The sequence below is a fragment of the Rattus norvegicus genome, chromosome 3 (genome assembly GCF_021556685.1).
Source record: "Rattus norvegicus strain SHRSP/BbbUtx chromosome 3, alternate assembly SHRSP_T2T, whole genome shotgun sequence".
Lineage (NCBI taxonomy): Eukaryota > Metazoa > Chordata > Mammalia > Rodentia > Muridae > Rattus > Rattus norvegicus.
In genome coordinates this window covers 169,256,130-169,283,335 of record NC_141536.1, presented here as the reverse complement: position 1 = coordinate 169,283,335, position 27,206 = coordinate 169,256,130, and the positions used below count along the sequence as shown (strand labels likewise).

The window sequence follows — 27,206 nt, the reverse complement described above, 5'->3', positions numbered from 1 at the left end:
GGAAGGCGGGATTGTCTTTTTAGAGAAAGAATGGCAAACTGGAGGCTACCCCCTTGCTTAGGGGCAATAGGCACCAGAGGCAAGATTCTCACATGTGCCCATAAGCAGCTATCTTAGCTGCAGGAGACACTAACATACCGGATGGTTGACCAGCCTGACTTTCTTCTTTCCTCCTCTTTGCTCAACGGACAGCCTCTTTTCACATCGGAGAGATGGGGTGGAGGAGCTGAGTGCCTGAGGGAAACAGAGCTATGGTCCCAACCCAAACCCAGTTTCCAAAGTACCTTTTGGGTTCTCAGGATCCTTGTCTGTGTCCTGAATAGAGACTTGAAAAGGGGATGCAGGGAAAGGTCATACCCTAATTCTGGTGGCAATGCTGAAATTCTGGCCCTTTTATGTCATGCCCCTTGGCCTTGTCTGCAGGTATTGAGAGGGTCACATGAAGGACACATTTATGGTAACTGATTGTCAGAGCAGGGATGGAGGGAAGGCTCTCCAAGTCAGACCTAGCAACTTAAAGGCTATTGAGCAAAGGGCCTCTGAGGAGAAGGAACTCAAGACACCATTTATACAGCACAGGGTGGGAGAAAGGCCAGCTCTGGGCATAGTAGGGGGTTAGAAGTGCTAGGTTTTGAGTAGACTGTGCCACACTGTCCTACCAGAGAGACATGGTGGTGGCACCACAGGAGCCAGGGCCTGGGGATGAGGCATGGTACAGTGGAGGTGCTGAATCTCACTTGCCTATGTATGTACTAGGAAGGGTCCATGTTTCCACCAGACACCCTTGCCCCACTTCACACCTGCTCCTCAGATGCCCCAGCCTTCTGCTCGTTGTACTCTAAGGCAGCTAGCAGCCCCATGGGTCTCTTCTGGGCAGAAAATGTCTGCTGCTCATACTCCACACATACGCTGCTCTCGGAGTCTCCAGCAGTCGGTAATCCTAAAATGTGTGTTGACAGGAAAGCTTATCAGAAAGCAAGGATACTGCCTCAGTCATATGTGGTTTTACCCAACTCTACACACCTACGGGCCTCCGCCTCAGGCTGGGCACATGCACATCCAAGCTCATGGCTTTCCTGGTGGAGAGGGAGTGGCTGGACAATGTGGCCTCCTTGACAGCAGCTTCTCCCTCACTCACACTTGAGGTCACAGCCTGAGGAACTGGCAAAGGCATCTGTAGAATCATAGGGTAAGGAGGCTTGCATCCATTGCTCCTCAGAGAAGGAATTCCAGCCCCTCTATGGGGACACAGGCAAATCAACTGGGCATTTGGAGCTCACAGCTTTCTGAGCAACACGGAAGAACTGGGCCACATCTCGGATGACACGGCCAAAGTTGTCATACACCTTGAGGTAGGGGCGCACCCAGGAGGGCAGATGGGCCCTGGCATCAGCATAGGCAAACCTGGAGGGTGAATTTGTGGCTGTCAGTTTAAGTCCTCTACTATAAAAACTAAGGGCCATCCCTGCCCTACAGTCACTACACTCAAGCCTCAAAATGAAGCAGGTAGGGCCAGAAAGGTAGCTATCCGCTTCATACAGGGTTGGAGGATCCTCGGTCTAGAAAGGGTGAAGAAATGGGGACGGTCAGTCTTCCTGTACCTGTGGTCACATAAGAAGATGGCCCCATAGTCATGGCGGTGTCGGATAACCCTCCCAATAGCCTGGTTCACAGCCCTGGATGCTTGTTGCTGGTACCATTCCTGTCCAGAGAGGCACTAGGAAGGGAAGAATTTTGGTTATTAGGGTCCTTGGTCCCCAAAGTTACCTGATTACCCAGCCCTGTGGTATCTCACCTGGCCTCCAACCCTACTCCGGCCTTTCATCTCATCCAAGAACTGCATCTTGAGGATAACACGGGGATCCATGCGTGGGGGATATGGGAGGCCCGTGACAATCACACCACGACCATTCATGTCTGAGAAGTCCAGCCCTTCACTGGCCTAGAAGAAGGAAATAGAGATTCCTCTTCCCTGTTGGTTTCTACCCAGGCTTGTGGTCTACCAATGCCCTAACTCTTTAAGCCACCTATCCCAGGTACTGCAGGAGGAAAGAAAGTTCCATCCTCAGGTCCACACTGGGCTCATGTCAAGTCTGCCATACTCAGAACCTCTCAACTATGGCCTTGGCCATTAGCACCCAACATAGCCCCTAGTATAGCTCCCAACTAATTTGTTTGCTGGATGTGGGACCCAAGGCAGGAGCCTTGTTTCAGACTACAAAAAGAAACAGGAGGGAAGAGGCAAGATGGCCTGCAGAGACCTCACCTTTCCTCGACACACTGCTAAGAAGGTGGCCCCATTAGACCCAGGGGAGGCAACTTGCTGGTAGTAGGCATCAATGACCTAGATGAAAAGGATGGTCAGTCAGGTTTAGTTCCCTGTTCTTCTCAAATGAGAACTAAATCTTACTTTTTGAGACAAAGGATAGTCTCAACTATGGAGACGCCAGGAATCTGAGAGCATTTTCATGATAACTATTATTAGCAGAGGCACATCCAATACCCAGAGCCTGTCTAGTGTTTCCAGAAAACATGGGACCCGCCCAGACAGGGCAGTTGCTGGGTCCCAAGGACCTGGACAGAAAGATGTACTGCCATTATTTACATGCCAAACCATGTTAGGGGCATTGTAACAGGTGAAACACTCAAGAACTTGGAAGCAAGCACAAAGTCCAGAACAGGCAGCCTGGAGCCAACCAGAGTCCTGGGCAGGGACAGTGGTCAGCTGAAGACTTTGAGGGGGTGCTAGAGGTAGGCCCCACCTGACTCCTAGTTTATCTCACAGACCTCTGAGAAGCTGCCTTTGTTCCTGGGTTCCACGAATAGAGGCTTCAGTGCCTCTACCTTTTTGGACATGCCTTGCGCCTGGGGGAGAAAAAGCCAGGATGTGAATGGACAAGTAAGGGCTGTGGCTAGAGCCCTGTTTACATGCTCTATCCAACTACCTTGCCCAGGCTTTCAGTCATATGGGGTGCTGCTCGCTCTCTCAGGAATATATGTAGGGGAACGCACCTGCCAGAACTCCAGGCTTTTCTCCATGACAGGGTAGGAAGGGAAGAAGACCAGAAGCCCATGGGGCACCACACGAGCAATGTTGCCTGGAAGTGGTCCAGGCAAAGCTTAGAAGGCTGCTGGACCCTGTTAGTTCTTAAGAGTACAAACTGAGGAGTTCTAGGCCCCTAACCCCATGGACTAGGGTAGAGGGTCTAGGACCAGACCAGTTATAAAACAAGGATTTCCTAAAGAAGGAACAAAGAATTACATGTGGAGTAGTACTTACCCAGAGCCTTCCCCAGGGAAGATAAGCACTCTTCAGAAAACCTGTACAGTCAGACAGGCTGCAGTTATGAGAGGCCTATACCCCAGCAACCCTCAACACTACAGATAGGCTGAGAAACCAGGGCCGTTTACCTTTTGTCATAGGCAGAGCTTAGCTGAACACCATCAGGTCCTCTGGGGATAACCCCTACCCAGAGCTGGTTCTTGTCAATGATGTGTGGATTCTCCAGACAGACTGGGAATGGACTGGGAATGGCCAGAGGAAATAGATAATAGATAGACCCAAGGTTTGAGAACTTTCAGGATACTGGTCCACAGAAAGCCCTGGAGTCCAGGCCAGCATCCCCACCCACCCCCATCTACTATGTTCCTAGTGTGGTGATCTCCAGCCAGAGGTGGCTCATACATACATTTGCATCTCCAGAGCAAAGGAAGACAGCGGAGCCAGTGTACCACTGGTGAGGATAAGGGTACGGACTCCTTGCTGGACCAGTTCACGCATGCTGTGGCTGGGACTGAAGCACCAATAGCTCAGCACCTTCCCTGCAAGGGGAACTGGGTATGAGGAGAGGACTAGGGCCCACTATCCTCATCTACTGCATTGAAAGAGCAAGACACCTGCATACACACAGGCCAAGGACAAAAGACCAGGTTTGAGCTGAGGCCTGAGCCCAATCTATAATATGGCCCCTCTCAGGGATCTAGAGAATGAAAAAGAGGTTGACAGTGAAGGATACTGGCAAATACAGAGAAGACACATGATCCCAACAAAGTTCTGTAGAAACCATGGCATGTGGCACCAGACCTAGTTACTCTACCAAAAGCACATAGGGAGCAATGTGACATGTCAGGCATAACTGCAAAAAAGGGAATCAAATTAATAGATTCTGGTCACATTAGCAGCAGGCAAGTCGGATTCTGAAGGAAGCACAGTTCCAAACAATGCCTGACTAACTAGAACCACACACTGCTCATCCCTAAAAATCTTTGGAAGCTCCAGAAATTAAAACACTGGAACAACTTAAAAGTCACTGAAGGCAAAGCCAGGTGCCATCAGAGATGATTTTCATTCCTGGTCAGAGCCTGCCCTGCCTGAGGTTGGCTCAAAAGCAATCAATGACCTCAATAAACTCATTTCTTGTAAACACCTCCAGGGAAAACTACCAAGAAATCACTAATTACCTGAGCACCTATCAACCTCCAAAGGCACCACTATCACAAAGGTTGTTTCTTGCTGGGAAGAGAATATTTTATACAGTAAGGAGGCCCCTGGGGGCAGAACCACACCACAGCTCCTGCTGAACTCACCCACCTCTAACCCTTTCTTCCTGATAGGCCCAAATGACTTAAACCACAGTATCCACATAAGCCCCATGGACTGTTTCTGCTAAGGCTGCAACCTGTAAGTCACAAAACAGCCTTAAAGCATAGTGGTACACACTTGAGAGGAAGGAGTAGGCAGATCTCTGTAAGTGCAAGGTTAACCTGGTCTATATAGTGAGTTCCAGGACAGCCAGAGTTACAAAAAGAGACCCTGTCTCAGAAGAAAACAAAACAGGAAAGAGTAGTCCATAAAGACGGAATGAGGAGGAGAAACTCACAGACAAGGCATTGCCGGAGAATGTGAGAGATGTGGGAGCTGAACAGGGCGATAGCCTTGCTGAGGAGTGCACTTGACATGTAGCCCAAATACCGTCTGAGTTAGTGGTTGCTGCAAGGCACATCTGTGAAGCCAGTTGCCCAGGCTAAATTCCATGTAGGGTAGGTGGGGTAGACTGCAGTCAAGATCCCAATACTATAATACCAATATAGAGAATGTTTAAAGGCCTCTTATCATCTGCACAGCAACCCCAGCATTGGCATTACTCTTAAGGTACTAAGAAACAGTTGAACCCTAGAGAGTTTATGAGTTAGAAATCCAGACCAAACTCACTGTAAGCAACAGGGTTGGCCACCTGCTCTCCAGACATGACCTAGGGCCTGGGCCTGAAGGATCTTGCCATGCACTGGCTAAAAGAAAGACAAGAGCCATACATGAGAGTTATGTAGGTCAAAGCTAACTTGACTTAACCTAAAGAAGCACATCCTGAGTCAGGATATTGCACACCTTCAAGCCTAGCACTTAGTAGGCAGAGGCAGAGAGATCTCTGTGAGTTTAAGACTAACCTGGGTCTACAAATCTAATTCCAGGCCAATAAGGGCTACATAGTAAGGAAAACCTTGACAAAAGTCAAAAAATTAAACCCATAAAACTAAAAATCTTTATTGAACCAGGTGTGGTGGTACACACCTTTAATCTCAGCACTTTAGACAGGTAAATCTCTGAATTCAAGACCAGCTGGCCTACAGAGAAATTCTAGGACAGACAAGGCCACACAGAGAAATCCTATCTTGAAAAAACAACTGTGTAGAAGAAGAAGAAGAGGAGGAGGAGGAAGAGGAGAAGGAAGAAGAAGAGGAGGAGAAGGAGGAAGAGGAAGAGGAGGAGGAAGAAGAAGAAGAGGAGGAGGAGAAGGAGGAAGAGGAGGAGGAGGAGGAAGATGAGGAGGAGGAAGAGGAGGAGGGTCATCGGGGAGGGGAGACCTTGCAGAGCCTTGGTTCTGCCACTGCACTGCTAGGTGACTCTGGATAGATAACAGTGCTTCCTGTCATGAGCATGCATGATTTCGGATATGATGTTACTATTGTGCAAAGGTTGGGCAGGGTAGAATTCCTTGCAGTGAAGATTTGTACCTTGTTTCCTGGATGCAGTGGTACTCCAGGCATCTGACCGCTGAGCTGCTCTCCGGTGGCTGGTTTCAGGGTGTATGTGTACCTGGAAGGACAAACATACACATGTGCCTGCCCAGGCCCTACAGGAACCCTGCCCCACAGGTCTGTGAGACCTTTAGACTTGCCCACATCCTGAAAGTTGCTCTCACCTTATAGAAATGTGAGCTACCCAGCCCCACCTGAGAACCAGGGCTGCCTTCCAGAGGGTCCACGCTGAACACAATCTGAAAGGCACAGCAGCATAGCAAAAGGAAAAGGAGCCTGGGTTGAGAACACAAGCATCTTCATAATGAGATGAAAACTAAAGCCTCTTAGTATGGAATCCATGAGCCCAAGGCTACGTCATTCTTCACCCCTCTACTCAGACAGATGCTTGCCAGACTCATTTAGCCAACCATCATACTCAGGCTGAGGGCAGCACCTTATCCCTGATGTTTCTTTCTCCAAGTGGCTCCAAAGCTCTCTTGGGCCTCCCCTACTGGGAGTAGTCACTGCACACTTAGGGATGCAGCAGCCAGGACAGCCTTACATGACTAACTCACTTTACTCTTCTTTCAGTGCCTCTCAGTGCTCCAGGATAATCTAGAGAGTCAACATTTAAGTTAAGACTGTGGCAAAGTTCCTAAAGTCCAGGAAAAGGTTAACCCCAAAATTTCACGCCTTACATGACTAACTCACTTTACTCTTCTTTCAGTGCCTCTCAGTGCTCCAGGATAATCTAGAGGTCAACATTTAAGTTAAGACTGTGGCAAAGTTCCTAAAGTCCAGGAGAAGGTTAACCCCAAAATTTCACTTGACAGAGGAAATACCAAGACAGTTTATGAAAACAAAAAGAAGTTTTTATTCTAGTTAGTATCAGAACTTAACCAAAACCATGACAAACAAGAATAAATACTAAAGCAATGTAACAATAGCAGCCAGAGACTGAGAATGAAAGAACCAGGTAAAAGCAGACGCCTTGTCCCTTGTAAGGGGGGGGTGGATGCTCAACCCCACACAAACCCACAACATTCTACAGAGCTTCAAGAACTAAAGGAAACCATGTGGGGTAGGGAGCATAAGCCAAAGCAACTTGGCCTCCAGCAGCAAAAAAACCTTTGAACTGAGCCTACCAAAAGACCGAAAAGGCAGGTAGAAGATATGCCCATCATACAGGATGAACACACAGGACTTACAAGGCCTCCAAATCAGTAAGAAACACAGCCATATCAAGGAAGCACCACAACTACCATAACCACAGGGTAACAGAATTAAATGAGAGACATACAGAGGGACAGGTTGGAACAGGTGATTCTGGCTTCCCTCGAGAGGATTTCTCTTGCAAAAGTAGCTTGTCACTGCTTTTGGCCTTTCTTACCAGGCAGACCTCTTTAAAACTGTGCTTCCCTGTTCACCTCCAACTAAACTGACAACCCCAAACTCTCATTCCAGGGGTCTGCTGTCAGTAGAAGTCCCTTACAGCCTGTGTGAAAACCTCCAGGCATTGTGTCCCACCCAATGTCCACTGGACCAGCTTCCTCCCTGGGTTGAGTGAACAGAGCACTTTGTGCTCTCAGGACATTTCTGTGTCTGCATAGACTTCTGGTCATCATCTGCTGCCCTGAACCTCCTGAGTTGCCTTCACTGTTCTCATCCCCACCTGACACAACCTGTGAGAGGAAATGGAAGTAGTGTAAATCACTCTTCCATGGGCCTTGGCCTTGCATGGGTGTATAGAACCACCCTCACACACAACAATCTAAACTGGCCATGTGAGGGAAGAACAGGGCTCCCTGGTCTCATGGGAGTCATGTATTTCTCCAAGAAAACACAACACAAAACTTTAGACTTGGCTGGAGGGATGGCTCAGTGATTAAGAGCACTGACTGCTCTTCCAGAGGTCCTGAGTTCAATTCCCAGCAACCACATGATGGCTCACAACCATCTGTAATGGGATTTGATGCCCTCTTCTGGTGTGTCTGAAAACAACTGCAGTGTTCTCACATATATAAAATAAATAAATCTTAAAAAAATTTTTTTTAAATTAAATTTAAAGAATAAAAGAAATCTCAGGCTGACTCATCACCTGGTCCTGAAACATCAGACAGGTTTGTGACAGACAGAAAACGAATCAATAAGAAATCCAGTTGTCTAAGACTAGTTCCCCCAACTCAGCAAGATGGGACATGATAAGAGGAAACTCGACTCTACAATATGAGTGTATGTACACACGCAAGAGTGTGTGAATGTAAGAGGAATGTTCACTACATGTCTGACTGAGGTGAGCAAGGGGGAGGAAAAGAGAGGATTCCAGTCTAGGAGTCACAAACCCTGCTCTGACCCTTCTCTGACCTGACAACATCTGACTGGGGAGTTGTGTTTCTGCACATTCCTACATCCTGACAAAAACTCTTGGTACCTACAGTTATGCAAGAAGCAGCGTTAAGATAAGCAACTTGCGGGGTTGAGGATTTAGCTCAGTGGTAGAGCGCTTGCCTAGCAAGCGCAAGGTCCTGGGTTCGGTCCCCAGCTCCGGAAAAAAAAAAAAAAAAAAAAAAAAGATAAGCAACTTGCCTGTCACCTGCTCTGCTGCTGAGGAATATGCTAGCAAGGATCTAGCTCGCACAATACCAAAGTAAGGCAGGGAGAGTACTAGGGGCCTTGGAGCAGCTGCCAAAGAAACTGCACACTTCTGGGCAGGGAAGTCTGGGTTCCAAAAGTGTGGATAAGGAATATGTCTTCTCTATAAACAGAGAGTAGAGGAGGAGAGAGGTTGTCCTGCTCACATGAGCCCTCAGGTCTGGGAAGAGCAGGACCTCATCGTGGGCCTATAGTTGAGGATGAGCCCAGTGTCCACGTAGAAAGAGTAGAGTGAATTCTTGAAAGGTGCTTATGATAAAGGGCCCTGCTGGTCAGCAGAACCAAGGCTTCTTGCACTGGGGACAAAGCATGCTCCAGGACATAATGGCTAAATGACCCAGCTGTGGGTGGTACAGGGGCCTCAGACAACAAGAAGTTACAGACTTAATAGTCATGGACAGACCACAATCCTGGGAAACAAGATGCTTAGGGATGCCTACCTAATATGACTCTGGAGAAGTACATATCAGAGGGAGCCCAGTCTGCCAGGACAATGGTGTGCCAAACCCTCCTCTCATCCCACCAAACGCCTGCAGTTTTCAGTCAACTCTCCATTCATGGATTGGAAGGCTGAGAGACTAGTATGTCCCTTATCACGAAGCTGGCCAAGAGGAAGCAGGCCTGAGCACATACCTCTCCTATCACATGAACACTTGGTCCCATGCCTTCATTGTGGCCCAGCTACATCAGAATCAGACTCACAGAGGTCTCAAGCATTCAGTCCGCCTCTCCAGTAAAAAGATTTGTTTAGTGGCTATCAAACCAAGGTACTTTCTGCTCACTAGCTATAACCCCAGTGGTCTGGAGGTATAGCATGGGTAGAAGCAACCAGGTGGCTTTACACAACACCATACATGAAGGGACTGGCTGTGCCTTCCAATTTTTCCAAGGATCAACAATTACCACTAAGGAATATTTTTTAAAAAGAGGTTTTCACCATGTAGCACTGGCTAAACCAGAACTCACTATGCAGACCAGGCTGGGCTTGAACTCAGGAGGTCTGTCCACCTCTGCTTCCCAAGTGCTGATCTTAGAGGCAAGTATGTACTATATCTGACTCCCAGCCAGGAATCTTAAGATATGCTATTAAAACTTAGCATGGTGGGGTATACTGGAAGGATGGCCCAGCAGTTAAAAGCACTGACTGTTCTTTTAAATTTGATTCTCACTCATATGGTGGCTTACAATTCCAGTTCCAGAGGATCTGACCCTGTCTTCTGGCCCCCACAGGCACCAGGTACACATGTGGTAAACACACATGCATTCAAGCAAAATTACTCAATAATATATTTAAAAAATGATTAAAAAGCAAAAACAAAAAAACCCAATGAAACAAAGAAGCCTTAGAAAGGCTAAGCAAAGCTGAAGCTGCCCAGAAGCCCCAATACCAGGCTTACCCTTAACTGCCTGGTTAGCTCACTAGAGCTGAGGACACAGTTGCACTAAGACAAGACATATGTGTTCTATATTGGAGGACAACTCCATGTCAGACAAGGAGAGGGATTGCCCTAAAACAGCACAGTGAGAGGCAGGAAGAGACCTGATGAAGTGAAAGCTGTCCACTTTTGTCTCTGACAGTGGTTCCATAGTCATCCTCCCTCCCTCCCTCCCTCCCTCCCTCCCTCCCTCCCTCTCTCGCTCCACTTCAGACTCACAAACCATGGCATTTATAAGACCCATTTGCCTTTCCTTTGAGAAGATACTCAGGTCATTTGTCTCTAGATTTCTCCTATTTTGAGTCTACCTGGAGCTGCTATCAACAAGGAGGCTCTGCCCAGCCACAAAGGGACAAGTGAATTCCAAATAGCTCCTGACCTCACTCTTCATAGGATCTTGGTCTTAAAATACCACTCTGGATGTATCTGGTCACTAAATACACCCCCCCCCCCCGCCCCCCGCACACAGCCAGATCTGACCTCTGTTAACTCTACTGAGGCCAACATTGCATTCAGGTGAAAGTAAGATGCTTAGGGTTTTAGACATGTGATATGAAGACCTTTGTCCATTCCCTGAAGCCTTTGCTGTCACTTCCAGAAACAGAGACACCCCGATAGTTAAAAGCAGTCTCCCACCTGGATAATGTCCATGAGCTTCTGCAACCCAGCCGTGTTGGTGAACACACCAGTGCCTGTAGAGCACACAAGCAGAAGACATACTTAATTCCACATCACCAGGAGCCATCACGGCCTCACTTAGCTGTCTCACATCTGCTGAAGCAACCAGCCTTCCCATAACCAATATCAGGGACAGGATGTGCTAAGGAAGGGCAGCTGACCTGTTCTTTCTGGAGTTAAGGAACAGTCAGATAGAGGAATCTCCCCAAAAGAGTACAGGCTTCCAAAACAATGATTTAGTCATTTGGTCAAAAGATATGGGGTAGGGTGGCTGCTATCCCCAGTCCATAGCAGACACCATTGCATGCGACACTGCCCTTTGGAAACTCGATTTTCTAAACTAAGCAGAACTCAGGTCTAGTAGCAAGGGGGAGAAGTCAGAAGTATACATCTGATTACATCCAGAGAGGTCTCTGATATTCCTCCTTGAAAGGGGACTAATTAGGAAATTCTATAGTAAGAAACCACATACAGCAAAGCTGAAAAGAACATAAGGGTCGGCCAAATGTCACTACTGACCCTGTGTCTCAATCAGAAAGAGAAAGCCAGCTGGATCCAGTGGCCATCCCTGAAATTTTAGCCTCTAAGAAACAGAGGCAAGAGGATCAAGATCAAAGCCAGTCTGAATTTACAGCAAAACCAGTTTCAGAAAGCCAAGGACTGGGGATGTGACTCAGATGACAGAGCAACATGAGTGAGAGCCTGGGCTCACTCCTCAGTACCACTCAGGCATGAAGGGTAGGCTGGTGCGGAAGCTGTGTTGTCTAGATCTTGTTCTCAAGGAAGACATGATAGCAACCTGCTGACACTGAGGGCCAAGTGCTGACTGCTGGACACCGAACAGTAAGTTCTGCTATGATGTTCATTTACATCAAAACCGCTAGCCTGCCATGCTCCATGTGGGCAACCCAAGACTCACGTCCTGTCAGGTGCTGGATTATCTGGTCCAGCGACTCCAAAATGCAGCCTTTGGTTTGAAATGTTATTTGTGCTTCAGCAAACAGCTCGAAGATGTAGCTGCCAAAGAGAACAGGAGCTTGAGACTGAGAGGAGACCGGCTGTGGTTTCTGGGAACCTACAAGGAGTAGCCTTTGAATTTCCTTCACTCAGAAGTAATTACTGAGTACTTCAAGGAGGCCGAAACTGTAGGTGAGAGGCTTCTCCCTTCAGTGGTCTCCTGGCAGGCAGAGGACAGTGGGTTACTCTCATGAGATTCACGAAGGAAAAGGCAGGTGCGTAGTCGAGGGACCACAATAGGGGTGGCCTGAATGCAGGCCCTGTGCCTTAGAAGGTAATGACTCTGGGTAAACAAGTCTAAAAGCCTTGGAGAGAAATGGGAAGGGGGCAACAGAAGCCATAGGAAGGGGATGGCTTTGGCAGACCTTCAGGTATAAGTAAAGAAGGCCAAGAAAGCATAACAGACCCTAGGACAGACTGTTATGTCTGGCTTCTCTGGGAGTAACCAGGAATACCCATAAAGGTTAGAGCTCAGGAACAAAATGGTTCAAGGAGAAGGTAGGTAGCCCAAGACCCTCCACAAGCACAGACCAGGGCCTAGCACGGCTACTGCCCATAAGAGCTGCCCCTCGACCCCAGCTCCAGTCACTCACTGGCCTTCAAACCAGGCTACGTACAGTGTTCTTCAGGAAAACAACGACGACGACGACAACAAAACCAGATTATGGGGCAATCAGAACCTGCTGGGCCGTTGCGAACTCTAAACAGGCCTCAGTGACACCAAAGGTGCAGTTATAACTGGCACTTGCTGTGTCATCAAGAGGAAATAGCTGGAGGAGACACTGTGCGTGTTGTTGCTCCCAATGTTTTCCATGACTACACAAGAAGCTGGCAACCGGCTTGGAGAGAAGGCTCGGTGGTTAGGAGTGCTTGTTCCTTTCCAAGGAGACCTGAGTTTGGTTTCCAGATCCATTCTGAGTAGCTGTAACTCTAGACCCAGGACATCCAATACCTTCTTCTAAACTCCACAGGCATACATGTGGCACATATTCACACAAACACCCACATATATATATGGAAAATATATATATAAGGAAAATAAGTCTTTTTTTTTTTTTTAATGTTGGTAATTCCTACTAAGCCTTGAAAATTGAAAACAGACCCCACTTCCGGGTGAAGCGCTCAGACAAAACCCCACGAGGACACTATTTGTCTCCAACGACAGACAGCACTTGGGATCATGAGGTTAGCACCTATCCCTCACCTTCCAGGTTTGGTGACTCCTCTGTCATCCCCAGGCAGCTGAACAGCATCAATAGCCTCCTCCAGGTGCAGCAGGATCACTGTGGGCCAAGGACACATCAGGGGCCTGCCTGTCACCCAGCCCAGGGGAAGGAAAGGCCACACTCACTCTTCAACTTTGCGATGTCTTCCAGCTCCATGTTGAGACCTGGTGAGAAAGTATATACATAACTCCACATCTTCTAAGTACTGCCTGTAGCCTCAAGAACCAAGGTTTCCAGTGTGGAAGAAGGGTAGGTAGGAGGGAGATTAGGTAGAGTCCACATTTGAACTGTATACAACAGTATGAGACCACATTCACATTCAGATACATGCATGACTTCGTTCCCACACAGAGGTTGCACTGCTCCCAAAAGACCTCAAAATAATTAATGACCATCACAATGTGCCCACATGTGCTCAGACAGAACCGCGTGAGGACAGAGAGTAAAACATTTCTCCTCTGAAGAGAAACCAATGCTTGCTGGAGGCTGGGTAGGAAGCAGAGTGTTACAAACCCAAGAGTAAAACTATTGTCAGCAATGGCTAGGCCAGGTCAGCAGTACACAAAAATTACCCTCCAGATGACTTTGGAGGTACATTAAGTCTCGGTAATAAGACTAATGATGTTTTTTCCAACCACAGAGAGTTAAATGCATAGACAATGATTAATATTGGTTAGTATTAGAAATATAATCTCTAGAATAAGTTAGGAGACAAAATCTCTGGTCAGGTCTGTGAAAGGTTTTCGAGGTTGGGTTAATTGAAAGGGTAAGCAGAGCCATTTCATGGGCTAAACCTCTGAATTGAATAAAAAAGAAAAGGAAAGAAAAAGAAAGAAAAAAAGAAAAAAGCTCTGTGGAGGCACGTGGAGGGGGAGGAGAGAAGGGGATAACATTTGAAATGTAAATACATAAAATATCCAAGAAAAATACAATTAGATAGATAGATAGATAGATAGATAGATAGATAGATAGATAGATAGAAGGAAAGAAAGAAAGAAAGAAAGAAAGAAAGAAAGAAAGAAAGAAAGGAAGAAAGAAAGCTCTGTGGTGGTCCACACCTTGAAGGCAGAGACAGGTGGATTTCTGTGAGTTTCAGGACAGGATGTATAGAATTAGAGGACAGCCAGGGTAGTATTTATCTCTTTCCTCTCATCTCCTTCCATTTCTTTCTCTTTCCTTCTCCCTTTACCTGTTTCCTGATTACAGACACACTAACTGCTCAAGCCCTTACCATCACAAGTCCCAGCTATGATGGTTTATACGCTGAGGATGTGAACCAGGATGACCCTTCCTTCCTTAGCTCCTTTGGTTAGGTATTTGTTATGACATGGAGAAAAGTAACGAACCAGCATTCAGACATGCAGATGACAATGAATCACCAACCGAGAATCAACTCAAACTTCCAGATTTGAAATGGGGATGTATGTTAAGCGTGATCCTGCTATCCTGCTTTTCCAATATGAAGTGTCACCACAGAGCTGAAGGATCTTTACATTGTTTATGCTACACAATCAAAGGGATGAGAGCTGGAGATGGCACAACAATTTAGAGCACTGACTGATCTTCCAAAGTTCCTGAGTTCAATTCTCAGCAACCACATGGTGGCTCACAATCACCTATAATGGGATCCAACTGTGTCTTTCGGTGTATATAAAAACAGACACTCATACACATAAAATACATAAATCAAGGGATGAATGAGACAGCACCATCTCACAGTCACTGATAATTAGTGAATCTAGGCACCAAGTAGCTGCAATGTTACTATAAAAAAGGAAGGAGGAAGTAACCACGAGGCATCAAGAAACCACCCTTAGAGAAACAGATGAGAAATCCTCTTTGACTGGTGGCAATTCCCTGAGTGTTTAGTTCATCATGTACCTCATAAACAATGTGTTTTCTTTTGCGTATGTGTGTGCTGTATGCATATATGCCTGTGTGCATGACATGTATATTAGCACCTGCACACACAGAGGCCAATCAGATGTCTTCCTTCATTGCTTATTAGCATAATTCTCTTAAAACAAAGTCTCTCACTGAACCTGAAACTCACTTTTGGATGGCCAGTGAGCTATTCGGATGCAATTGTCTCTGTATCTGTAACACTGTGGTATTGTGGTTTGCCCTGGAGTTATCTGTATTTTGATGGTAATTCCACTGCCCCAGGGATGGTTGCCTAGTCACATACTCAGGACTCAGGTGACTTTACCAGAACCTTCTCCCCATTTAATTTGTAAAATACAGGTGAGGACAGGTACAGGATAGAAGGAGTCCTGTCACTGGACGAGAAGGTAGGATGGGCGGGAGAAAAGTTTGAAGGAAGAGGAGACAGGGGAACGGAAAGGGGGAAGAGACAGGAAGGACAGAGGGAGAAGCTGCGGTGAAGACAACATAGAAGCTGACGTTAAGATTCCATGCTGTACCCTTACAGGTTGTTATAAATGTTAAGGGATGGAGGTGTACAGGGCTTTGTATGCTGAGGTAGGCAATTATATCTTATCAACTGGATCAAAGGTTATTGTGTTGTGTTCTTTTTTTTTTTTTTTAATTTATTTATTTTATGTATATAGGTACACTGTAGCTGTCCTCAGACACACCAGAAGAGGGCATCAGATCTCATTACAGATGGTTGTGAGCCACCATGTGGTTGCTGGGAATTGAACTCAGGACCTCTGGAAGAGCAGTCAGTGCTCTTAACCGCTGAGCCATCTCTCCAGCCCGTGTTGTGTTCTTTCATGTGGCAAATTGACTTTAGGAAAGTGTGTGGCGGCTAGAAACACAGGGCTACTGTGGAACTGGGATGTGTGTTCCTGGCATGGAAACCTGCCTTGGGAACTAGATGGTAGAGAGATTGCTGACGGCTCAGAGAGAGGCCTTCAGCAGTATGATATGGGATGGAGCAGAGCAGGTGAGAGGCTTTGTTGACTGAGACTTAAGATATCTACCAAATATCATGGGGCATTGTGGTAATGGATCTTTTGGGGGATAAAAAGACTTTTATTTTTTATATTTTTAGGACAACACTGTGGTTACAAGCACAAGTAGCCATAGCTGATCTTTTGTAGGTGGATTTCCTGGACCTGTGCTTTGCTTTAGAATTAAATGCAGGGATGGATGTGGCGGTCCTTCCCTTTTGTCCCAGTACTCAGAGGCAGAGGCAGGCAGATCTCTGAAGCCAGCCTGATCTATATATCAAGTTCCAGGACTACACTGTCTCAAAAAAGAACAAACAAATGAAACCCATTAGCTAAGGGGGCGGTGGGGCCGACTGAAAAGCAATGAACGCACCAGATGAGCCAGTCCTCCCTGGACTACAGAGCTGTTAGACACACTCCCTACAACTACAACATTCCACCTGAGAGAAGAGGGAAATTCATAAAGACTTGGGAAGTAAACAGAATTTAAAAGACTCAGAAAGATGAAATGTACAAGACTCACGAGCCTCCTCCCCAAGGATATACAGGCAGCAACAAGAGGAGGATTTTGCCCCTTGGATGCCCTTACTCATATAGCCTGTTGTCTTCTCTTTCAGACAGGGCCTATGTAGTCTTGACTGTCTTAGTTAAACAGAAATATTTATTTGGTTAATTAATGGTGCCCTATCTGGGATGAACATTCAGAAAGTCATACAACAGGAGCACTGAACCAAGTTTCTCATGCCTCAGAGTGCTATCTAAACAAAAACTACTAGAAAGACCAGATACTGCTCTTATGCAGAATATACTTCCAGAGGTCCACGCCTACTTTTTAAGTTCTTAGCCATAAACTCACTTACCTGAGCTGGACGTGTCTATAATGAACTCCTGTTGGAGTTCACCATGCTGAGCCACCCGGGCTTGCTCCTCCAAAACCTGGTTGATAACCTCCAGTCCTGAAGCCACATCTCGGGGAGTCAAGTCAAAGGAGGCTGACTCCTCACATATCTTTTCCTGAGGGCCAAAGAAGACCTGTGTTTCAGCAGAGTGGGGTGGAATGGGGACTCTAGGAAGCAAAAGTGAGATGTAGGAAGGACTGGAAGTAGTCCCCAGAGCCCCAGTTCCTGGTCTACAAAGTAAAGTCAAAGTTGGTCCAAGGAGATTCACTGCCCAAGCCAATATTCTAGAAGATTATTTCACTTTAAGTTGCCAAAATTTTGCTATTAGAAAATTTATCAGCAAAAGCAGTAATTTTGGCTTCAAAAGACAGATGATACCACCAATCAGCTCGATAATCCCCATAGCAACAGCTGCCTGGAGTCAAGTAGGAAATAAGGTCCTGCTGTGGGGAGACCTGGCTCTCTATCAGTTTCATCCCAGGCTCCACAGCAGCTAAGGATGAGGCTACTCATCCTCTGACATCATTCTACATATCCCTGAGTAAGCAGGAGCAACAGATTCAGGGGTAAGCTAGTGCTGGTGGCTTACTGTGATGGTGTGCTGGTGAAAAAGGACAAAGGGAGTCAGGGAGTCTCTAAGAATTACCCGTGATGCTATTGCTACAAAAGATAAGCTGCTGTCTTCACAGAAGTTTCCTAAATTCAAGCTAAGTAGCCTGAAGAGAAAGAAATACCAGAAAAACTAGAGCATGGTACAAGAGAGAGCAGAGCCAGCCTATCCCTACAATGTCTAGAATGGCACAGGCCCAGTGAGAGGCTCTTGTGTGGATGTGTACCTAAGGGCACATCTGAAGCCTAACTAGCCAGACCTGACTAGCCAAGCCTAACTAGCCCAGGTGAAGGAACTGACAAGACTACCAGGAGAGCAGCAGCACCAAGAACCACGCCTCTGGATCCAGAGTAGAGCTTTTCCAGAAACATCGAGAAAGCTGGGAGAGACAGGAAGCACTGAGCATAGAGGCCAAGGGGACTCACCACATTGTGAGCTTCATCAAAGATTACAACCGTTCCCTTCAGGTCAATGTTGTGTGCCTTACGACTCTACAAAGAAGGGAAATTACCATGAGCTGAAGTCATGCCGGGCCAGCTATGAGTGCAGGCCTGCATATACAGGAAAAAAGGGAACCTGAGGCAGGTGGAGACCACCAAGTATCATAAACAGGTACCACACAATATGGAAGAAAGAGCAAAGGTCCTCATACTCCACTATGAGAACTGTCTCCTTCTCCAAGCTGACTGTGAAAAGCAGACTTACAGTTACCTGTCCAAGCCTGACCACAGCTGGATGCTTGTGGCAATCTGTCCCAAGGAATTGCTCACACAAACGAGTATATTGTTACAGTCAACAAAATGACCAAGTAAGCCAGTTAAATGGCTAGGTAGGAAAAGGCCCCTAAGTTTGATGACTTGAGTTCAATCCCTGAAACCACAAGGTAGAAGAGACTGAACGACTGAACCGACAAGTTTACGGGTACCGCTCTATTTTCTTTTGTCTTATTTTACAACACTAGGTACCAAACCCGGGGCCTTAAGTGCTCTGCAGGGCCTTAAGTGGTTCCTGCAAGTTACCACTCTGCAAGGATCCATGTGGATCCGCATGCTCTTGCTGTTTCTCTGTCAGCCACTTTCACTAAGCTTGAGGTGGCCTTGCTCTTGTGATCTTTCTGCTTCAGTTTCCTGAGTGCTGAGGTTACAGGAATACATTACCATGCCTAGCACCACACGGCCTTTTTTTTTTTTTTTTAAGATTTTTATTTTACGTATAAGGGTGTTTTGCCTTTGGGCATAATCTGTGGACTATAGTCATGCAGTACCCACAAAGGCCAGAGGAGGGCATCAGATTTTCCTCAAACTATAGTTAGAGCTCTGTGAAATACCATGTAGGTATAGGGAAATCAAATCCAGGTTCTCCAGAAGAGCAGCCAGTGAATGCTCTTAACCACTGAGCAATCTCTCCAGCACCACATCTAGCTTTTGACAGATGTGGGTATTATATAAACTCTATTTTACTCCCTCATAAAGAATGAGCCTTAGGTAGTGTGTCTGAGACTTATTCAGGTCTCCTTGCTGGCAGTTTCTACTATAGGGTATATATACCAGGACCAGCTTCCCACTTGTCAGTAAACTCCAGTGACTGCATGCCTATTGTAACGGTATTTTTAAAAAAGCACACGACCGGTTCCTGCAAGTTACCACTCTGCAAGGATCCGCATGGATCCATGTGGATCCGCATGCTCCTGCTGTTTCTCTGTCAGCCACTTTCACACACTGTCCCCTTGGTGGGTTGTTACCACGCCTGATACACGCCATGCTAGCCCCAAGCATTGTAGAGCCTAGCAATGCTTCCTGTCACAGACTCTGCTCACACTCCCAACAACCCAGTTAAGTCATGACTCAACAAACTGGAACTCAACAACCAGATTTATATGTTAAATGTTCAATATACAATACATCCACACAATTAACTTACAACCAATTGATAAGAATATCAACTGACCACCTGGGTAAGATATAATTTGTTCATCTAGGCATACAAAATCCTGTACACATCCATCCCTTAAGAATAGTCATAACAGGGCTGGAGAGATGGCTCAGCTGTTAAGAGCACCCGACTGTTCTTCCAGAGGTCATGAGTTCAATTCCCAGCAACCACATGGTGGCTCACAACCATCTGTAATGGATCTGATGCCCTCTTCTGGTGAGTCTGAAGACAGCTACAGTGTACTTATATATAATAAATAAATAAATCTTTAAAAAAAAAAAAGAATAGTCATAACAACCTGTAAGTGTGCAGAGAGAAATCGTGACATCCGCCTCCATCTTTTCTAGGCTGCTCTTCCCCTCTTGCTCCGGTCTCCTCTCCTCTCTAAAACTTTTCTCCTGCCCATCCTTCCTTCTCGTTCAATGGCAGGCTTTGTTCTATCTGGTACCTGCCTTCACCTGCATAATGACATCAACGTACACTGGACTAAGGACTTTATTTCCCTAGAAGGTAGCCACTAGCACACTATGTTGACAGGGCTACTGCAAGATCTACACATCCACCAGCCGCAGCTGGGGCTTACATTTGCCCCACACCTCACACCTTAATTTCCTTCTACCTTTGTTTGCTGCTGCTGCTGCTGCTGCTGATTTACTTTGTGGTGGGTGGAGAGTGCTTGTGTGCTAAGGTTCACAGGTACAGGCCATAGGACAACGCAAGAGTTCTCACCTTCCATCGTGTAGCCTCAGGGACTGAACTCAGATCATCAGGCTTGCTTGGTGATAAGCACCTTCACCAGCTGAACCATCTTGCCAGCCTGCTTCTCTTTGTGTATGTATGAGGTGCTGGGGACTGACTACAGGGGCTCACATATGCTAGACAAGTGCTCTACCAATGGGCTAAGTTCAGAGACCTTTAATTCTCTAAGAATTCCTTAAGTCTCTTTAATTTCAGCCATTTCCATCAGAATGCAGTATAATTAACCAATTTTTTGGGTCTAAATTGACCTTTTGACTAAAGCTGTTAAATACCTTCCCACAGACAGAAGTGGCGATTCTGTAACTTCAGAAGGCTTCAGGTTTCTTAGTAGTGAGCTGGACTGTTTAATTCTGAAAGTCTCTTTGTAGGTCCAGGTCCTTTGAAAAGCTACAGCATTTCCTCATTTTTCGACAACTTGCCTGTTTCAATTTTTTAAAAACTTTTTTTGAAGTTTTTATTGACTTTGAAATATTTATAGCTGCATATTCTATTTTTTTGATAAAACAAAGAGCAAATATATGCACAGTTTAAATTAGCACTGGAACTCTGACATACTATAACTTTAATAAGCACATTAGCAAGGAAATTTGCAAGGCATGAATGACTAAATCACTTACTTTTCCACATAGCACGTTCAATAATAGAAAATAAAGTTTGACCCTAGTATTTGTGTGTGTATGTGTATACATACATATATCTTGAAAAAATAAATATACACACCATTCTCAACTAGGATTAATGCCAAAAATTTTTTTTTCTGACTAACAGTGGGAACATCAAGATGTCTTAGAAGGTAAGGCATATAACACCCAAGCCTTGAGTTCAATCTCTGAGAACTACATTATGGAAGGAGAGAACCAGCATTGTAAGTTGTCCTCTAACCTCTTCATATGCACAATGGCTCATACATACATACACTCATACACAAATAAATTAGTACTTTACAATTTTCCTTTAAACTTAGTTGATAAAGCCAGTTGTGACGGCGCATGTCTTTAAACCCAGCACCGGGGAGTCAGAGACAGGTGGATCTCTGTCAGCTGGAGGCCAGCCTAGTCTACAAAGTGGTTTCGAAACCTTGTCTCGAAAAACCAAAACCAAAAAGAAAAAATAAAACCTAATACAGTTGAAAGGAAAAACTGACTTAGAGTTTATACTAACCTTCTCTCAGAGTATGATAGCACACACCTTTATTTCAGGAGACAAAGGCAGACAAATTTCTCTGAGTTCAGGCCAGCCAGGGCTACACAGTGAGACCCTATCTCAAAACAAAATAATAAAACCTTAATTTTCCTAATTCTTTTAAAAGAGTCTGAGCTTGAAATTTTGATGTAAGTATAACTTGTTTTGTTTTTCAAGACAGGGTATCTCTGTGTAGCCCTGGCAGTCTTGGAACTCCTCTTGTAGACCAGGCCTGCCTCTGCCTCCCTAGTACTGGGATTAAAGGCGTGCACCACCACCATCCTGCTAAGACTAACTTTCCTTTATAATTAACAATATGGGAATTAGTATGAAATAAGAATCCTCACCCTCGGGGTTGGGGATTTAGCTCAGTGGTAGAGCGCTTGCCTAGCGAGCACAAGGCCCTGGGTTCGGTCCCCAGCTCCGGAAAAAAAAAAAAAAAAAAAAAAGAATCCTCACTCTCGGGGTTGGGGATTTAGCTCAGTGGTAGAGCGCTTGCCTGGGAAGCGCAAGGCCCTGGGTTCGGTCCCCAGCTCCGAAAAAAAGAACCAAAAAAAAAAAAAAAAAGAATCCTCACCCTCAAGCCAGGCAGTGTCACACTCAGCAGGCAAGCAGAGACAGGAGGAATGACTTCAGGATAGACTAGGATACACAGAGACACTATTCAAAAACTTTTCAGTTCCAGCCTTTGCATTCAGATTTGCAGTGAGAAAGACCAAGGCTCATTCTTCCAAGTCTATAGCCACCTATTCCAGCACCACGGTTTGAAAAACATAAAAACTGCAAAAATTCACTCTCCATGGAATTCCTCTGATGTGTACGCCACAATAACTTAATAATACAGTACAGTAGTGGTTAGTGCTGACTAACTGCCAACTAGGGGCCAACAAGATGGCTCAGCAGGTAAAGGTACATGTCTTGTCTTCGCCAGATCCACTGAGGCCTTCTTTCTGTCCACCCCAGTTATCTCCGCCCTCCATCTGCCATTCAACAGCATCTCCTGCTATCTACTCCCCCAACTCCAGACACTAAAATCAAGCTCTGTAAGAGATGGCTAAGTAACACCTCCACACTCTTAAGTTCTTGATATATATTTACCATAGGGAGTAGAAGCAAAAGATGCCCACCAGGTTATTACTGGCACCAGAAGTTACTGAATTTGTCCATGTGGACAGCTGTAGAAGCCAAGAATGTTGGTAGAGTGCTTGCCTAACACGCATGAAGCCTTGGGTTTTATACCCAACACTACATAAAACATATCTACTGGTACATACCTACAATTGTAGCCCTTAGGAAGGTCATCTTCAGCTACATGGCAGGCTAGAGGGCAACCTGAGATACATTTGACCCTATGTTTAAAATAAAAAAGCCAGCTATTGGCCCAGCAAGGATCAGTGGGTAGACACTTGCTATCAAGTCTGAAAGCCTCAGCTCAGTCTCTGGGACTCATGTGTTAGCAGGGAAAGTTAACTCCTCCAAATTATCCTGATTTCTACAAACATAGTGTGCATGCCTTCATGCACATGCACACACACACTAAATATGTAATTTAAAAATGTTAAGAAAAAAGACTCTAGCTATGTTAAATGAAACAAAAAGACAGCCAGATAAACATCAGGGAGGACAAAAAATGCTCAAGTCCTGGGTCGCCTCGGTACTTCCTGTGATCTGATTTGAAGTAGCAGAGCTGGATCATCAGGACCAACAGCAAGCACTGGGTAAGGCTAACAATCCAGGTTCTTCTCATTCTGCTCAGCCTGCCTAGTTGCTCAGATTAAAGAACCCATAGCTCTGGACTACTCACAACTGCATCTGGACAGGTTTTCAGCCTAATCAATGATGGAAAAGAGGCCTCTTGCCCACGTTTTCTCTCTGAGGACCTAATAAACAAAGGTTCAGGTGGCCCTCCAAAGCCCAGGGACAACTCTGGACACCAGTAGTCAGTCATCAGCTTCTCACCTTAGCATCCAACAAGTAATTGTATGGCATAAAGATGATATCAGCTTGCTGCTTCAGGTTTCGAGAGAGGTAGTATGGGCACACTCTGGGGGAAAAGACAGAAGACCTGTAAGTCCCTTCACAGGGGTATCCAAAAGATACAACCATTACATGAGTCATTATGCCCTCTGGTAAAGGAGGAACCTCTCATTCTGTACACAGAGCTTCAAAGATTTTGGTACATGGAATAAAAGGGCAGCCCATGTGAGTTTTTCACTATGTGAAGTTATCGTCTGTCTTCACACCTGATGGGTGCTGTGCTTGGTGGTGTACACCTTTATTCACAGCAAGTAGGAGTGAGAAGTAAGTAGATCTCTGATCAGGCCAGCCTGATCTTAAAAATGAGTTCTGGGGGTTGGGGATTTAGCTCAGTGGTAGAGCGCTTGCCTAGCAAGCACTAGGCCCTGGGTTCGGTCCCCAGCTCCGAAAAAAAAAAAAAAAAATGAGTTCTGGGTCACCTAGGACTACACAGTAAGACCCTGTTTCAAAAAACAAACAAACAAAAACCCAACTCCAAAACTTTATGGGGTCAGGGAAATATCTCAGGGATATTCTCAGTTCGACTCCTAGAATCCATATAAAGTTGGAAGGAGAGAACCAACTCCACAAAGCTGTCTTCTGACATCCACACCAACCAACCATCCATACATATATACCCAAGTAATAACAGTCTGAGAATGTCACTCAGCTGAACGTTTGCCTAGCATGTACAAAGCCCTTGGCTCAATCCCCACAACCATATAAACCAGACCTGCTGGTGCAGCTACCACCACAGCATCCAAACACTGAGAGCAAAAGACCAGTTCAAGGTCATCTATACAGATAGAGCTCAGTGAGTAAAGTGCTTTCCATAGAAGCATGAAGAACACAGTCCAGGTCCCCAAAATCCATATAAAGCCAGACACTGTAATATCAGAGAGGTGGGAAGCAGAGACAGAATTCTTGTAAGTTCTCAGACAAGTTAGCCTAGCATTCTCAGTGAGAAAAGAGATTCTATCTTAAGGTAGAAAGCAAGAACCAACACTCAAGGTTGTCCTCTGACTGCCTCATATGGCGTACATCTGTACACCCACATACATACCATACATACATACACAAAGATTTTTTAAAAGGGGTGGGAGGATTCATGGTCATCTTGGCCACAGTGAGCTCAAAGCCAGCCTGTGTTACATGAGACCCTCCCTGCCTTTAAAAAAAAAAAAATTCCAAAACACCCTTCATAAAAACAAAAACAAAATCCTGTTAGGTGGTAGTGGCACACAGTTTTAATCCTAAGCACTTGGAAAGCAGAGGTTAGCTTGGTCTACAGATTGAATTCCAGGACAGCCAGGATGGTTACTCAGAGTCTACTTTTTTTTTTTTTTTTTTCTTTTTTTCAGAGCTGGGGACTGAACCCAGTGCCTTGCGCTCACTAGGCAAGCGCTCTACCACTGAGCTAAATCCCCAACCCCCCAGGGTGGTTACTCAGAGAAACACTGTCTTGAAAAAGAAACAAACAAAGCCAGTCCCATTCTTGGGTACAGGTTATGAGAAACAAAAAACATAGAAATACAAGAAAGAAAGAAAGAAAGAAAGAAAGAAAGAAAGAAAGAAAGAAAGAAAGAAAGAAAGAAAGAAGGAAGGAAGGAAGGAAGGAAGGAAGGAAGGAAGGAAGGAAGGAAGGAAGGAAGGAAAAAGAAAGGAGAAAGGAGAAAGGAGAAAGGGAGGGAAGGAGGGAGTAGGGAGGGAGGGAAGAAAGGTAGGTAGATAGGTAGGTAGATAAGTAGCTTGTTTTCTCCTTGGTATAACAAAGTCTCAAGTCTCAAGTCTCAATCTGTCGTTCTTTTCTGCAGTACTGGGAATGGACCACAGCCTCACGCAAATCAGGCAAGAACTACATACAGCCTTAGCCATTCAAGCTTTCCTCATAACCACTTCAGTCTACAGAACTGTAAGTCATAGATGTACGTGGGAGGTGGAGGCAAAGAGGATAACATTTCATGGTCATTTTCAGTTACACAGCAAACCTTGAAGTCAGCCGGGCTATATGAGACTCTGTCCCGAATAAAGAAAACAAATAAAAACCTATAGATTTACTATCCTCAGAAGGGAGCTAAGCTTCACATACACATAAGGAAAGTCAGTCGTCCATGGTACACAAACCCAGAGAGCACTTGGAGGATGAGCACAAACAAAACCGAGCCTCTCCATGCAGACACCTCACAATGGTCATCCTGAGGTGAAGTAAAGAACAGGACAGAGCTGATTTCATAGTTTTCACCTTATATTCCTCAAAACTGTTTCAGTTTTTCACACTGTTAGTTTCATAAAGAGAAAAGTAAATGTATTGTGCTTCTCATAGGATGAGAGTCTATCAAGGAAGGACAAAATAGCCATGGCCTCACTGGGAGAAGGTCTCACTTGTGTTTGCTTCCGTTCTTCACAAGGTCCTCAATATCCAAGATGGGGGTAGCCAGCTCTTGCTCCAGGCTTTTCTCTGCAGGTAAGATAGAAGTACACACAGATACTTAGGGTCCATTTGAGTATCCAAAGACCCCAAGAGACACCCCAAACAGAAGAGCTATGAGGCAGCTAACATGGCATTCTACTCCCTCTGGACTTACCAGAGAGATTCCTTACCAAGTGGACCAGGTCCCCAGGAGAGACCACAACCTGAAGTGATCTCAAGGGAGCTCTGCTCTGCACGTGAGAGACAGGTACTAGTGTAAAGTGCCAATATCCCCTAGGGTCCTAAGCAGCCTGTCGACCCCTGGACATCTAAAAGCAGGACAAGAGAGGCCATAACACCCAGCCTCTGGAGGTGGAGTTGAGCCAAGCAGCCCAGACTCACAGCTTTCATCATGGTTCACAGCATAAAGAGTCATACCAGTCGTCCTAGCTGTCTACCAACCAATGGACCCAGGTTGGCACCAAAAGGAGAGCTGGTACCTCGAAAGCCACAGCAGGGCATGAACGCAGAGCCTACCCAGTTCAACTTGTATTGTATCCTTTCCTGAGCTTCTGTCTCACCTACGTCTCCCTGAGAAGTCTCTCCATACCCATGGCACTCACTTGGAGCTAAGCCAAATCCCCCCTTCCTGGGATTATTGCACCCCCAGCCCGGTATTTTGATGCCACAGCATCTGTCCAGAGAAACACAGGCTGGGATCCCTATCTCAGGCTGCATCTCGCCTCCCAAGTGGCTTGTGAGCAGATGGCACCCAAGTGGCAAGGAAGAAACACAGCCTAGTATCCCTGTGTTTTGCCGCCAAGTGCGGCTTATTTAAGTGAAACGAAGTCCCACACTAGGAAGCTAACAAGGACAGGGAATGACAACTCTAATCGTGGAGTTTTCAAACTGGTCACCAGGCCCACATTCACAATATCCATATTAGAGAGACCTGAGGGCTGGTGCAGGTACAAATCTACATCTAAGGCCTGGACGATCACACACAGAGACAGCTAAGAGTTGTCAGTATCACCAGACCAGACAATAAAGCAAGAAGAAACAGAGCTGATGTGCCCACCACAGAGCCATGTCACATCATATCCTTCTAGCAGGCTGGGAACAAAGATGCTGGGTGCTGAGAGACTCTCTCCCCTGAGCTTAGGCTTCTGGCCTGACCAGCAACAGATGCAAAAGCGTCACTGCTAGGGCCCTGGGCAACAGGCAATGATGTCGACCCTCAGACCATCAAAGCCTTACAAGAGATCCAGGGCTACATTGCCTGAACTCTCCTACACTACATAGAAATCTCAGTCTCAACCCTAGGGTAGAAAACAGAGGAACTCTAATCTGAAAGAGGATGACGCCCCCGGCCATTCAGCCAGTTAGACACATGTATGACCCTGAGGTTACAGAAAACACTGAGGGACACAACACTGGAAGCTGTTCTTGTCATAAG

The 27,206-nt window shown here is 45.9% G+C and overlaps 1 protein-coding gene across 20 annotated transcripts in view; it reads right to left on the bottom strand.

Annotated features, from left to right (window-relative positions):
* Positions 1–27,206, bottom strand: part of Rtel1 (regulator of telomere elongation helicase 1) — a 64,538-nt gene that overhangs the window by 3,447 nt on the left and 33,885 nt on the right. For 12 of the 20 annotated variants that reach the window (XM_087653503.1, XM_087653502.1, XM_087653504.1 and 9 more), the window contains 22 exon segments: positions 25,723–25,798; positions 23,284–23,368; positions 17,877–17,942; positions 16,803–16,956; positions 13,153–13,191; positions 13,006–13,084; positions 11,704–11,801; positions 10,743–10,798; positions 6,201–6,275; positions 6,013–6,094; positions 3,690–3,822; positions 3,412–3,525; positions 3,281–3,321; positions 3,013–3,098; positions 2,788–2,865; positions 2,267–2,344; positions 1,796–1,942; positions 1,602–1,717; positions 1,281–1,404; positions 1,024–1,174; positions 801–940; positions 139–234 (listed from right to left, as the gene is read on the bottom strand). In XM_087653503.1, coding sequence (XP_087509629.1) covers positions 139–234; positions 801–940; positions 1,024–1,174; positions 1,281–1,404; positions 1,602–1,717; positions 1,796–1,942; positions 2,267–2,344; positions 2,788–2,865; positions 3,013–3,098; positions 3,281–3,321; positions 3,412–3,525; positions 3,690–3,822; positions 6,013–6,094; positions 6,201–6,275; positions 10,743–10,798; positions 11,704–11,801; positions 13,006–13,084; positions 13,153–13,191; positions 16,803–16,956; positions 17,877–17,942; positions 23,284–23,368; positions 25,723–25,798 — 2,114 coding nt within the window. 20 annotated transcript variants of the gene reach the window in all.